The sequence below is a fragment of the Corvus kubaryi genome, unplaced genomic scaffold (assembly GCF_017639235.1).
Source record: "Corvus kubaryi isolate FWS band 111438036 unplaced genomic scaffold, C.kubaryi_AGA036_p1.0 37944, whole genome shotgun sequence".
In the NCBI taxonomy this organism is placed as follows: domain Eukaryota; kingdom Metazoa; phylum Chordata; class Aves; order Passeriformes; family Corvidae; genus Corvus; species Corvus kubaryi.
This window is the reverse complement of record NW_024581152.1, coordinates 15380-28785: the sequence shown is the minus strand read 5'-3', so window position 1 is coordinate 28785 and position 13406 is coordinate 15380. Positions and strand designations below refer to the sequence as shown.

Sequence of the window (13406 nt, the reverse complement as noted above, 5' to 3'; positions counted from 1 at the left end):
AAATTCCTTCCTTCCGAATTCCTTCCTTCCTTCCTTCCGAATTCCTTTCGAATTCCTTCCTTCCTTCCGTCCTCCCTTCCTTCCTTCCTCCCTCCCTCCCTCCCTTCCTTTTTATTCCCCTTTTCCTCTCCCTCCATTCCCTTCTCTGCTGGTCGTAGCCGGTCCCGGCGCTGCAGCCCGTTCCGTACTCTCCAAGCTCCTGCCCCCAAGTCCTCTTGCCAGTCTCTCCACCCCAGCAGTACAACCTGGTACAAACCCCAGTTCCTCTTCTGCACTGTCTGTTGTGCTCTGTGCTGTGTTTGTGTTGTGTGAGCTTGTGCTGATCAGGTACGTCCCGGACACCCACCCCCTGGGGCTGGGATTCACGGAGCTCTGCGCTGCAGCGGGATGCCCGAGGCCACGGGAGCACTGCTGCTGGAGTGGAGCTCTTGGAAAGAGCCTGGGAAGAGCAAATTCCAAGCCCAGAGCTCCCCAGCCATGCCTGTGCTCAGTGCTGGGGTCTGGGGCCGCCCTGTGGGCTCAGCCAAGCCCCTGTGTTGTCTCCACCGGGATCTTTTGGGAATGGTGTGCCCCGTGGGACGTGGCCGCTGGGCTGGAGTCACCCCTGCCTGCGTGGGACCCCGCAGTGTCCCCCGTGTCTGCTGAGCGTTTGGCCCCCCCAGTTCGCATGTCCCCCTGTGCTGCTCTGGGGCTGTGGCTCATGTGTGGGGGCCTTTTTGGGGGAGCTGCTCCCAGAGCAGGGAGAAGGGGTCTGCATTTACCAGCAGAGCTGTGTCCTCCCTGCTGCTGTCCCACGTGCCACCCTCCTCCATCCTTCCCTTATCCCACTCCAGGCCGACGAGCTCAGCAGCCCCTTCGGGCAGATCAGCCTCAGCCGACAGGGCTCGACGGAAGCCCCAGATCCTTCCTCGGCGATGTTCCAGTCATCCCTCATCTCCCAGCACCCTCAGCAGACAGGATTCATCATGGCAACCCCTGGGCAACCCATCCCCACCTCCAGCTACTCCGCCTCGGGGCACACGGCCCCCACTCAGCAGGTGCTGCAGCCCCAGGGCTACATTCAGCCTCCCCAGCAAGTAAGGACACAAGGGGACATCCCCAGAGCTGCCAGGCCAGGGACTGCTGGGGAGTGGGTCCCTCTTTTTCTGCTGCTAGTTGGTGATGGATCCATCCACGGGGGTCCAGGCTCCAGGTCTCGTGCTCCCCTGCTAGGCACAGGATGATCCCCGTGTCCCTCTGAGCTCACGAGGCTCTTACCTGGGACCCCCAGGGCCACTCCTGGCTCTCAGCAGCGGGGGAGGGACAGTGGCCGGACTCAGGGCTGACACCTCTAAGCTCTCTTTGGGGTCCTGCAGGGCTTTGTGACCTCTAGGATTGTCCCCTGAGCTGTGAGGAGAGAGTTGTGCCTACTGTGCTCTTGCACTACTGTGCTGGGAAAGGCTTGGATGAGGAGGCTGGGAGGCGCGGGAAGGGGCTGCGGTTCCCCGAGGAGCCATCAGCTGGCCAGAGCCAAAGCCCTGGGTGGTTCCCTTCGGCAGAAGCCAGGCCAGGTGAGAGAGAAAACTGGTCCTGGGGGACCAGCTTTCTTGGTCCTGCCCCTTGCCATGTCCTCACCATGGTGTTTTCTTGCCCCCAATAGATTCAGGTTTCTTACTACCCCCCCGGGCAGTACCCGAACTCCAGCCAGCAATACCGACCCCTCAGTCACCCAGTGGCCTACAGCTCCCAGCACCCACAGCAACTCCCCCAGCAGTCCCAGCAGCCAGGTAAGGGGCTGGAAAGCGGGGATGGGGGCAGCTTTCCCTTTCTTGTTGCTTTTGTTGGCTCCAAAGATCTCCCGTGTGCTGTGTGGGGCCAGGTCACTCTTCCCTGTCTCCCACTCTTTGCTGGACCTGCCTCTTGGCTGGGAGGTTGGGATGCCTCCATTTGCAGAGGCTGTTGAGTCCTTCCCCTCCCTCTGCTCTCAGCTCACTGGAGGGGGGATGAGGTGGATTTAAGCCCCACTGAGGGGCTGCCAGGGGGATTTAAAGCCAGGAGCTTCCCTTGGGTGTGTTCACATCTGCTCTAAGGGAAGCCCTTTCCCCACTCTTTAGCAGGAGGTGGGAGCAGAGCAGGAATTGATTCCCTAAATCCTAAATCTGGGGCTGTTTCCTGTGTCCAACTGGGAAGCTGCTCCATCAAAACCTTGTTCTGGCAGGTTTACAGCCAATGATGTCCAACCAGCAGCAAACATACCAAGGTGTGATGGGGGTGCAGCAGGCGCAGCCCCCCGGCCTCCTCAACAGCCAGAGGAACAACATGGGGGGCCAGATGCAGAGCGTGATGGGGGTGCAGCAGGCGCAGCCCCCCGGGCTCCTCAGCAGCCAGAGGAGTGGGATGGGGAGCCAGATGCAAGGTCTGATGGTGCAGTACACGCCGCTGCCTTCGTACCAGGTGGGCATCTGCTGCTGCCCAGCGTGGGGTGCTGGGAGGGGGCCTCGGCTGTGCAGGATGTGCCCCGTTCCTGTGCCTAAGGGATGGAGCCCGAGGTGGGGATCTGCTCACAGGGCAGCTTGGGGAGGGCACATCCATGTGGGAATCCTTGGGATGGATCTGGAGCAGGGGGACCGGGAGAATCTCTGGGAGGGGCTGCCTGTGCCTGGGTGAGGTTGCTCTGGGCTGTAAGGAAAAACCACCTGGAATCTCTTCACCTTGGTTGTTCCCCCTGCTCTGTTACCTGTTACCTGCTGTTTTCCTCCCTGCCCAGGTTCCCATGGCCAGTGAGTCCCAGAACGTGGTCCAGCAGCCCTTCCAGCAGCCGGTGCTTGTGCCAGCCAGCCAGTCTGTGCAGGGGGGGCTCCAGGCTGGAGGGGTCCCCATCTACTACAGCGTTATCCCCACTGCCCAGCAGAACGGCACCAGGTGAAGCTCTGCCTGGGGGTTCTGGCCTGCCTGGGGGAGAAAGGGGTGCTGTGCCCACGGTGGGGGTTTTGGGGGTGTCCCATCAAGGCCAGGAGTCAGCCTTGATGATCCTTGTGGGTCCCTTCCAACCCGGGAGGTTCCATGATTGTGTTTGGTGATTCCATGATGATCCTGCTGTGAGCACACCCTGCTCCTGTGGCTGGAGGGGGCTGGGCGCCACAAGTGCTGCTCCTCCCTGACCTTGTCCATTCCTGGCTCCCTTAGTCAGGGCTTCCTGGCCACCAGCGTGTCAGGCTCCCATGTGCCCAGCCCTCTCCAGAGGCTCCCATGTGCCCAGCCGTCCCAGTAAAGAGGGAGCTGCGAATTACCTGCGCAGATGCCCCAGCTCTTCCTCCCCATCCTCACCTGAGCCCTCTGCCCCACAGCCCATCCGTGGGGTTCCTGCAGCCTCCTGGCTCTGAGCAGTACCAGATGCCGCAGTCCCCGGCGCCCTGCAGCCCCCCCCCAGATGCAGCAGCAGTATTCAGGTACGAGGGGCCACGGGCAGGGCTGGCATCGACTGCACGGGTGGGATCAGCTTTTGGATCACGGCCAAATCTGGCAGCTTCTGTGCAAGGGGATTCCTTAGTCTGGGAATGATCAGGATGTGGCACTGGCTCGTGCCTGGCATCTCCCTGCCGTGGTGGGCAGGGGGGTGGAGGGAGCTGTGGATTGGCGAGAGCGGGAAGAACTGCGGATGGGGAGCCTCGGGATTCCTGCTCCCTGTCACGGCTGCTGGGAGCGAGCTGGGGCAGAAGCTGGACTGGGATGGTGGAGGTCTGTGCCTGGATCCGTGCTCAGAGCCTTTGCCTGGAGTTCTGTGGAGATGCTCAGAGCGGTCACTGAGCTGCCATCCATCAGCTTGACCCCTGTGCTCCCATTTCTCCTGAATTAATCATCATCACTCCCAGATGTAACCTTTGATATTAGAGAGGAATCCCCAGCAGCTCCTGGTAGGGTTTTTGCAGCTGGAGAAAGGCAGGAGTGGCAGAGGAGAGAGTCCAGAGCGGGATCGTAGGGAAGGGTGTGCAGTGGCAGGGCCGGGCAGGTGCCCCGTGTCCCACAGCAGCAGAGCCATCTGTGCCTGTGTCTGTCCCCAGGGGTGTCCCCGTCAGGCCCCGGTGTGGTGGTGATGCAGCTGAATGTCCCCAACGGCCCCCAGGCCCCCCAGAACCCCCCCGTGGTGCAGTGGAGCCATTGTAAGTACTACAGCCTGGAGCAGCGGGGGCAGAAGCCAGGAGACCTCTACAACCCCGACACCAGTGCTCAGGTACTGGGGGGACTGGGAGGGGCGGGAAGGAGGCAGCTCAGCCTTCGGGGTGGGCTGGGTGAGGAGTGGGGGGTTACCCCATGGGGTCAAGGCAGGTGTGCGAGTGGTCACAAGCACTGGGGGTGTCTGACACTGTCCCTCCCCCAGGCCAGCACCCAGCTGAACAGCCCCATCACATCCCCCACCCAGTCCCCGACGCCGTCGCCCGTCACCAACCTCAACAGCGTGTGCACGGGGCTGAGCCCCCTCCCCGTCCTCACACAGTTCCCCCGGCCCATGGGCCCGGCACAAGGTAAGGGGGAGGTGTGTGGGGCCAGCTCGGGGCTGGGAATGCTGCGGCATTTCCCGGGATCCCACAAACTCGGGCTCCTTGTGCAGGTGACGGGCGGTACTCGCTGCTGGGCCAGCCGCTGCAGTACAACCTGTCCCTGTGTCCCCCGCCGCTGCTCCACAACCAGCCCAGCTACACAGGACACCAGGTACAGTCGGGCCAGGCCGTCCTTTCCTGGCCCTTCTGTGGCTCTGTGAAGCCACAGTGTCCCCTGAGGTGACAGGGTGCCCTTTTTATCCTTCAAGGGGCAGACCGGAATGAAGCACGGAAACCGGAGCAAGAGACAGGCCCTAAAGTCAGCGTCCACCGACCTGGGGACAAGTGACGTAGGCAAGTGACCCCCTCGAGCCCCTTTGCCCTCTGATGTCCCCACATACGGATGTTGGAGACTCCAGGTGCCATCCTTGCCCAAGCCAGCATCCCACAGGACCCCGTGCTGGTTTTGGACAGTGGCTCCTGCCAGTCCTTCCTCCCCACACCCACAAACACCCCCCAGTCCAGGTGAGCCCAGGCTGGGGGTGCAGCAGATCCAGCCCCAGCCCGCTGTGCCCCGAGGGAGGTGGGAGAACAGGGAGTAAAACCTCTGGAGGAAAAGGACACCTGGGTCCTGTTCCTGCCTCTCAGAGGGTGGAAATGACGGAGCAGGTGGAGCTGGCAGAACTGGGATTTTATTCCTCTTTATCAGCAGAAAGTGAGTGTCCAGACACTGAGATCTCATTTCCCACCGTTGCTTTCCCAAGTCACTCTTCCCATCCATGTTTCCCTTTCCCATGGGGCCCGCAGCTTCAGAGCCTCCTCTTTGGGATTTGGGATGTCCCGGCGTGGCTGTGAGGGCTGAGGGTCCCAGTGAGTCGTTTCTCTCTGAAGGACGCCCCATGCCCGGGGTGTCTCCGCTGGGTCCTCGGGGAGGGAGGGACCCACAGCTTGGATGGAGCAGCTCTCACTGACCCTCTGGAGGCCTCAGGCATGTCCCCCATGTCACCTCCGTGTCACCACCAGCAGCTGCTTGCAGGGGCCCTTTAAGAGCTGCCTACCCCCCTCCTGCCCTGGCATGGTCCGTACGTGCCACGTTAATATTAGCAAAGAATCCCTTCAGCAGCTCTGCTAAGCCCAGGGCCAGGGCTGGAGCCAGGAGCTGCAGAGGGATTTGGGTACCACCAGGGAGGGTCCAGGAGCTGCAGAAGGGTTTGAGGATTGCTGGGCAGGGGCTGGAGCTGCAGAGGGATTTGGGTACCATTGGGGCAGGGGCAGAGGTCAGAGCTAGAAGCTGCCAGAGGGGTTTAGGTACCATCAGGGAGGGCCCAGGAGCTGCAGAGGGATTTGGGGACCACCAGCAGGGCACACTCAGTGCCACCACCCTCCATGGGTGCAGCCATTCTCCCTCCCAGGGTCAGGGTGGGAGCGTGGGGTTGGCTCCCAGTCCTGATACGGGAGGTTTGGGATAGAAAGGCAGGGCCCCTGGGAAAGCCTGAACTGCCCAGCTGTCCTAAGGACACCAGGAGTGTCCCCATAGCCCTGGGACACTGGGAAATACCCACATCTCCTCCTGGAGCAGAACCAGAGCATGGGCACGAGAAGGGATTGGGATGGGGCATTCCAGGGAGCAGGTAGGGATGCTTTGGAGGGGAAGTGACTGGCTTAAAAAAAATCGATTCCTGCTGCGGGGGCAGCTTGGCACTGCGTGGCATTGCTGTGCCCAGGAGAGGTGGGTGCTCCAGCCTGGGGCCGGGGTGGCTCCTGGGCCACCAGGACCTGGCCAGTGACACGAGGCTCCTTCCCCGCAGTGCTGGGCCGGGTGCTGGAGGTGACGGACCTGCCCGAGGGCATCACACGGACAGAGGCCGACAAGCTCTTCACGCAGCTCGCCATGGCCGGTGCCAAAATCCAGTGGCTCAAAGAGACTCAGGGGCGCCGCGGGGACGGAGGCGGCGGGGACAACAGCGGGACTCCGGAGAACGGCAGGCACAGTGACCTCGCTGCCTTATACACCATCGTGGCCGTGTTCCCCAGCCCTCTGGCTGCCCAAAACGCCTCCCTCCGCCTCAACAACTCCCTCAGCCGCTTCAAGCTGCGCGTGGCCAAAAAGAACTACGACCTGCGGGTGCTGGAGCGGGCAAGCTCCCAGTAGGGCTCCCGCGGGCACCGGGCACTCCCCTGGGCCTCTTCTCCTCCCACCCTCCCTTCCTCTCGCCCTCCTTCCTTGATATATTTATATGAACATAATTAAGAGACAAGAAGTTGATTTTTTTTTTTTTTTTTAATTATTATTATTTTTGGAGTGACGCCCGTGCCCGCCCCCCTCCCCTGTGTCTATGGTTTTGTTTAAGCACTGTGTTGGACCGCACATACAGGTGTTGATTGGTATGTTCACTGCACATTTTATTTAATCGGATTATTATTTTGCGGGGGGGTATTTTTGGTTTTATTTTATTTGGGGGGTTGTTTTTAAATTAAAAAAAAAAAAAAGGAAAATTGTCCCATCACTCGAATGTAACTTTCCGTTCTCTGCCAGTGCCAGGGCTGGGGGCTCTGTGCTGCCTCAGGGGGGTGAGGGGACAGCAGAAGGGACACTGGCAGGGGGATGGTCCTGCCCAGTGCTGCCCTCCAGCTTGGCATGTCCAAGGGCTGTGAGCCCGTGGTGTGCCGAAGTGCGGAACCCAGGCTGGGATCAGAGCATCTGGATTGGGGCTGAACTCCCCTGAGAGATGTCCATGACCCCATCCAGCTGTGGAGTTTCAGGGCAGGAATGAGGCCAGGAGTGGCCCCAGCTGTGTGCCCTGCCAGGAAGCATCAAATCCCTGCTGACAGGAGCAGCACCTGGAGCTGGTGGGTGCAGGTGGGGACAGGATTTGGGCTGGCACAGCCAGAGCCTCTGGCAGGAGCAGGATGCTCCCAACCTTCCTGGGCAGGTACAGCCGGACAGGTAAGAGCTGCCAGGAAGGGGGGGGGGCTCCAACCCCAGGCTTGTGCCAGCTCCCACCTCACTGCCACCCACAGCCAGGCAGGGACCCGAGGGACCCCGAGGTGCCCGTGAACTCCAGGGTCCTGTTCCTGTCACAGGCAGCCCGGCAGCAGTGGGATCCCAGCTCCCGCCATCCCAGCAGAGCCTGGAGCAGCAGGATTTGGTGCCAGAGGGTGCGAGGCAGCCACTCCTACCCCATGAGAGACCCCACTGCTGCCCCTCTGCCCGGTGACCCCCCAGCCTCGGGGGCCTCCAACGCACGAGTGGAGACACCGAGGCTGGAGCCTTTGGTGTACCCAGCCCCTGGAACCCTCCGTGTGCCCGATTCCCGGAGCCCTCGCTGTGCCCGGTTCCTTCTCCGTCCCATGCCAGGCTGGGGGGGCCCCTGGCACGCCCAGCAACCACCAACGCAAATAGCCGGTGGCTCCTCCGCCCGCTCCCTCCCGGCGCACGCTGGGGCTCCAATTTCCCGGCGTCAGCCCCCGCCACCGCTCAGCTGTCGTCCTGCTCTGCCCTGTCACTCCGCTCGCCACGGGACCGGGCCGGCTGCCGCCCTCCCCGCGCGCCGGGCACGGGGGGCTGGGGGCTCTGCAGCCACCGGGGCCCCGGCACCGCCCGCCCTTCGGGGGGTTCTCCAGCGCAGGGCGAGAACTCCAAGCACAGGGTGAGTGTCCCCGTGTGTGGCCCCCCTCGCCGTGGCCGTGCCCACCCTGGGTCCCCCCCGCTGCTGCAGGGCCTCGGGGTGCCCCACGCCCGCAGCGCCCCTCGCCCCAGCGCTCCCCAGTTCCGTTGCTGCTTCCCGATGGTTTTCCTGGCAGGTTTCCATGGGGCTGGAGGGGCTTGGGGGGTGGGTATCACCAAAAACAGCGAGGTCTGGGTGGAAGCACTGCAGGGAGGGTTGGCAAAGGTGGCATCGGGATGGCTTTGGGGCATGTGGGAGCAGCTCCTGCCCCGGTGGCAGCCGAAAGCCGGATGATGCCCATCAGTGTCCCCCGTTGTGCTCATCTGAGGCACCGTTTGCGGTTTCACGGTGAGATGGGGATGTCCAGGCCGAGGTGGGCACGTGCAGGTGGCCCAGGGGCTGGCTCACAGCACTTGGCACCGCGTCCCCGAGTCAGCGGATGTGCCACGCTCTGGGCTGGGCACCGGCCTCCTCCAGCCTGGCCCTGGGGCTCTCCTGGACAGAACCAGCCCTGGCCGGGGCAGGGGCTGCGGGAGGGGCGGTGGGAGTGACCCCGGGGTTTCCCCTGGCAGAACCAGCCCTCGCCAGGACAGCGGCTGCGGGACGGGCAGGGGAAGGGGAAGGGGAGGCACTGCCCACCCAGCAGGGTCTGACCGCTTCAGCCCCTGCCGGGCTCCTGCAGCTGGACCTGCCCCCGCCGACGCCATCTGTGTCTCTTCCCCTCGCAGCATGACGGAGAAGGAGGTGCCAGAGCCACCAGCTTCACCTGCTTCAGGTGGGAAACCCAAGAGCCGGGTAAGTGGGTGTCCACAGGGCAGTTTGGATGAGTGGGGAAGCCCCCTCTCTATCATCATCCTGCCGCAGCCGCAGGAGGCTTTGGGGGCCGGGGGTGCTTGGTGGGACCCCGATCCAGCCGGCTGCTGGGTGGGCATTTCCCAGCTTGGCATTTCCCTGGCGTGCCCACATCTATGAGGTGCCCAGGAGCCACAGTTTTCCCTTTAGTGGGGACTTCACGGGACTGGGAGGAGGGTCGCCGTCCTCAGAGCATTCCTGGGGTCTCCTCCCGCTGTGGAGGGGGGCTCTGGGTCGAGGCACTGGGGTGAGGAGCCAGGCACGGGGTCTCTGCCCTCCTGCCTTCCCCACACCGCCGCGCACCATCCGTCCTCTCCATCCCAGCAGCTGCAGAAGCTGAAGCAACTTTTCCAGCGAAAACCCAAGGAGGAGCCGGAGCCGGCGCTGGAGCCGCAACCCAACGGGGAGCTGGTCAGCCCCTCGGGGGGACCCATCTACTACATCTATGAGGATGACGAAGAGGAGGAAGAGGAGGAGGAGCCCGAACCCCCTCCCGAACCCGAGAAACTTGTCAATGACAAACCCCACAAGTTCAAAGATCATTACTTCAAAAAGCCCAAATTCTGCGATGTTTGTGCCCGCATGATCGTCCGTGAGTCCTGAGGGGGCTGGGGGCCATGGGCAGGACCAGGGGCCGCGGGAAGGGCTGAGGCTGGGGGCCAAGGCTGCCCAGGGCTCTGTCCCGGCCGTTTCACAGCTGCAGTGTCACATTCCCTCTCCTTTCCACCCCCACCCCCCCCCCCCGCCAGTCAACAACAAATTTGGCCTGAGGTGCAAGAACTGCAAGACCAACATCCATCACCACTGCCAGTCCTACGTGGAAATGCAGCGTTGCTTCGGCAAGATCGTGAGTGTCACCCCCCCGCCTCCAGCCCCCGGCTCGGGCACCTCCGGGAGCGGCCACCTCGGCCCCCGCGGGCAGGACAAAGGTGCCACCACCCCTGTCATTTCCTGGCTCAGAGGGGGACCCCGGCATCCCTTTTACGGGGTCCCCGAGCTCTGACAGATGGCCCATGGGTCCGGGTGGGTGGCTGATGCTGCGACCCCCCCTCTCTCCTCGCAGCCCCCCGGGTTCCGCCGGGCGTACAGCTCCCCCCTCTACAGCGACCAGCAGTACGCCGGCACCAAGGACCAGCTCTGTGAGTCCCCGTGCTGGGGCGCCCCGTCCCCTTGGTACCCACCCCGGAGTGCCCCATCCCCTCGTGTCCCATCCCTGACCCCCCCCTCACCATTCCCGTGCCCCCCCCCGCAAACAGGAGCGACCCCGTGTTCGAGACGCTGCGGACGGGCGTCATCATGGCCAACAAGGAGCGCAAAAAGGGGCAGGAAGACAAGAAGAACGTGAGTGTGGGGTCGGGCCCTCCCCAAATTCCAGCGGGTGCGGTGCCAGCACCCCACTGCCCCCCAGGCCCCCCATGCTGCACTCCCTGAGAGCTCTCTGTGCCTTCCAGCCCTTGGCTGCGATGATGGACGAGGAGTCGGAGGCCACGAAGCCGGTGGGGAGCAAAGCCGAGGGTGGTGAGCATGGGGCCGAGGGTTGGGGGCTGAGCCCATGGGACAGGGAGGGAGCCCCTGGCTGATCTTGAGGGGGTCAGCAGGGTGGGTGTGCCCTGCAGAAAGAGGGTCCCCGGTTCAGGTCCCCACCCTGGGGCTCTTGCTGCATCCCCACGTTGGCTGAGGAGACTCTCGGGAGGCACCACCAGGAGAGGTGTGACCTCCTCCTCCCGTTCCCAGGTGCCTCTGAAGGGGACAAGAAGGCTGAGAAGAGCCCAACAGATGACAAGGTACCCCTCATCCTTGCCCTGCACCCCAAAACTATGGACAGAGCCTGTGGGATCTCCCTGCTGGGATCCTCGGGGCTGCCTGCAGCCCCTGGGACTGCAAACCCCACTGTGTCCCCCCAGAGCAAGAAGCCACAGCCAGGGGCGTTCCTGCAGTCCCACTATTTCGTGGCACTTTATCGCTTCAAAGCCCTGGAGAAGGACGACCTGGACTTCCCGTGAGTTCCCAGCCTTGTCCCGGGCTCTTTCCCAACGCTTTTGGTGTTTGGCTCGATGTGGTTCTGTGGATTTCCCAAGGCTGAGCTGCTCCATGCAGGACCTGCCTGTCCCTGAGCTCATGGGCTGTGCGTGTCCCCTGCCAGATACGGGGCTCGAGGAGCTGGTTCTGCAGGAAAAGCGGTTTTCCTTGGGGTCTCCCACGGCCGGGGGTCCTGCCCCCCCTCAGAGAGCCCTTCCTTCCCTTCCAGGCCGGGGGAGAAGATCACGGTGGTCGATGACTCCAACGAGGAGTGGTGGCGGGTGAGGCTGGTGTGCGGCGGGAGGAAGAGCTCGGCTGGGAAAGGGGGGACACCCGAACCTGCTGTCAACTCCCAGCCTGGCAGGGGGTGATCTGAGACCCCTGGATTGGCTCCGACCCCTCCTTGCACTCCCCCACTTCCTCCTTCCAGGGAAAGATCGGTGAGAAAATCGGGTATTTCCCCCCCAACTTCATCATCCGGGTGCGGGCGGGCGAGCGGGTGCACAAGGTGACGCGTTCCTTCGTGGGCAACCGGGAGATCGGGCAGATCACGCTCAAGAAGGATCAGGTGAGACGGGACCTCCCCCCCCCCAATCACCACCCGGGGACCCCCAGCCCCTCTCCAAGCCCCCCATCACGGCTGCACCCCACAACCAACATCACCCTCCCCCCCCCCCACCCCCCCCCCCCCCCCCCCTTGGGTGAGACCTGCTCTGCCCCGACCCCTCCACACCTGGGGTTCCCCCCGCTCTGGGGGGTCCCGGGGGTCTCACCCGACCCCCTCTCGCCTGCAGATCGTGGTGCAGAAGGGGGAGGAGGTGAACGGTTACGTCAAAGTCTTCACCGGCCGCAAAGTGGGGCTGTTCCCTGTGGACTTCCTGGAGGAGATCTGAGGGGGGCTGCGAGGGGGGGACCCCCGGGATGGGGACAGAGACACCCCTGGGATGGGGGCGGTGAGACGCTGGCTGTGGGGTGGGGATGGGGACAGGGACGGAGAGAACGGCTGCAGAGCAGGGATGGGGACAGGGGACCCTCGGGATGGGGAATGGAAGGACCCCGGGATTGGGATGGGGAGCCCTGGCTGCGGGACAGGTATGGGGTCAGGGAAGGGCACCCCCATTCCTGCTGCCTCCAGCAATGGGGTTCCTGGGGCAGCTGTCCCCCCCCAGGACCGGGGCAGGATGGGGGGACAGGAGGTGCCTCAGGGGCTGTCCCCCCGCGGGAGGTTTTGGTGCCTCCAGAGACACTGGATGCAAGCAGGGGGCACCCCCAGACTCGCTGTGGAGACCCCCCCGACTGAGTGGGGGGACACCGGGTGCCGTGGGGAGGGTCGGGGGGGGGTCCTGCCCCGCTGCTCCCGGGTTTTGGCAATACATGGCTGCGCCCACCCCCCGCTCTCCAGCGTGGATTTAATGGGGGAAGGGGGGGGGCACTGTGGGGGTGCGGGTGGTCCCCGCTCTGGGGGGCACTGGGGGGTCCTGGGGGGGTCACTGTGGGGGCATCGATGACCCCTTGGGAGGTGCCACTGTTGGGGTGCCAGTGCTCGCCGCTGGGGGGGGCCACTGGGAGGGTGGCGGTGGGGGGGTGTCACTGGTCACTGTGGGGGTGCCGGCGGCCCCTGATGGAGGGGTCACTGGTCACAGGGAGAGTGGCGGTGGCCCCTTTGGGAGGGGGGGTGTCACTGGTCACTATGGGACTGCCGGTACCCCCAGCGGGGGCTCAGCCGGGCACGGGTGGTGGGAGGGGATAGGGCGGCACCGGGACCCCCCCGCCCCGTCCCCCGGGGGGGCGGGCGCTGGCGCGGGGCCCGGCGAGGCCCGAATAGGGGCGGCGGGGGACAGGTGACGGTGCCGGGGACAGGACGAGACCTTGGAGCGCGGCGGGGGCGGGCGCCGAGCCAGGAACAGGTGCCCGGGCCCCGGAGCGGGGGCTGCGCCCCGTGACGTCACGGGACAGTGACGTCAGCGGTAACCACGGCGACGGGCAGGCGGGGTGGGCGGGGCCTGTGGAGTGGGTGTGGCCGGGCTTCCCCGGCTCCGCCGCGAGGGGGCGCTGCCGACTCGCCGCGCGGCACCGCTGTATGCAAAGATATGCAAATTAGGCGGGGAGGCTGCGGCGCCCCCTGGCGGGCGGCTGTTGGGGCAGCCCCCACCCCCCCCCCCCCCCGGACCCGGGGGGGGGTTTTGGGGGGGGGGGGGGGGGCACTGCCCCAGGGGGAGTGTCCGTGTTCCCCCCCGCTCCGTGGGGCCGGGCCAGGGCTGCTGAGGGGGTTCCGGGGGTACAGGGAACCCACGCTGGGGGTCTCCCCCCATTCCCAGCATCCCAAGGAGATGCTGGTCCAGGAATGATG

At 64.4% G+C, this 13406-nt stretch overlaps 2 protein-coding genes across 4 annotated transcripts in view; both read left to right on the top strand.

Moving 5' to 3' along the window:
- Nucleotides 1-6764, top strand: part of LOC121672111 (R3H domain-containing protein 2-like) — a 15806-nt gene extending 9042 nt beyond the window's left edge. The window contains 12 exon segments of the mRNA XM_042044630.1: nt 159-248; nt 834-1076; nt 1640-1766; nt 2198-2433; nt 2747-2901; nt 3327-3399; nt 3401-3428; nt 4041-4210; nt 4358-4502; nt 4589-4689; nt 4787-4871; nt 6326-6764. Coding sequence (XP_041900564.1) covers nt 159-248; nt 834-1076; nt 1640-1766; nt 2198-2433; nt 2747-2901; nt 3327-3399; nt 3401-3428; nt 4041-4210; nt 4358-4502; nt 4589-4689; nt 4787-4871; nt 6326-6669 — 1797 coding nt within the window. The 3' untranslated portion in view covers nt 6670-6764.
- A 234-nt stretch (nt 6765-6998) lies between these two features.
- On the top strand, nt 6999-12010 carry LOC121672112 (SH3 and cysteine-rich domain-containing protein 3-like). 3 transcript variants are annotated; one of them, XR_006018776.1, is made up of 12 exons: nt 6999-8167; nt 8914-8980; nt 9362-9629; nt 9787-9884; nt 10101-10176; nt 10287-10378; nt 10489-10533; nt 10772-10821; nt 10942-11036; nt 11286-11337; nt 11487-11624; nt 11851-11941. XR_006018776.1 is itself a non-coding variant. In XM_042044632.1 (12 exons), the coding sequence occupies exons 1-12, from the start codon at nt 7428-7430 to the stop codon at nt 11947-11949; spliced, it is 1839 nt and encodes a 612-aa protein (XP_041900566.1). In that variant the 5' UTR covers nt 6999-7427; the 3' UTR covers nt 11950-12010. The 3 variants fall into 3 exon arrangements, 2 of the variants coding, with proteins under 2 accessions (XP_041900566.1, XP_041900565.1); XM_042044632.1 differs by having other exon boundaries at nt 9365-9629; nt 10489-10555; nt 11851-12010; XM_042044631.1 differs by having other exon boundaries at nt 10489-10555; nt 11851-12010.
- Nucleotides 12011-13406: the final 1396 nt, after the last annotated feature.

Coding starts and splice junctions, on each gene's coding strand:
- LOC121672112 (XM_042044631.1), top strand. CDS start 7,428: ATGCTCCCAACCTTCCTGGGCAGGTACAGCCGGACAGGTAAGAGCTGC. Junction 10,556..10,771: donor GGGGAGCAAAGCCGAGGGTG/GTGAGCATGGGG, acceptor TCCCGTTCCCAG/GTGCCTCTGAAGGGGACAAG. Junction 10,822..10,941: donor AGAGCCCAACAGATGACAAG/GTACCCCTCATC, acceptor GTGTCCCCCCAG/AGCAAGAAGCCACAGCCAGG.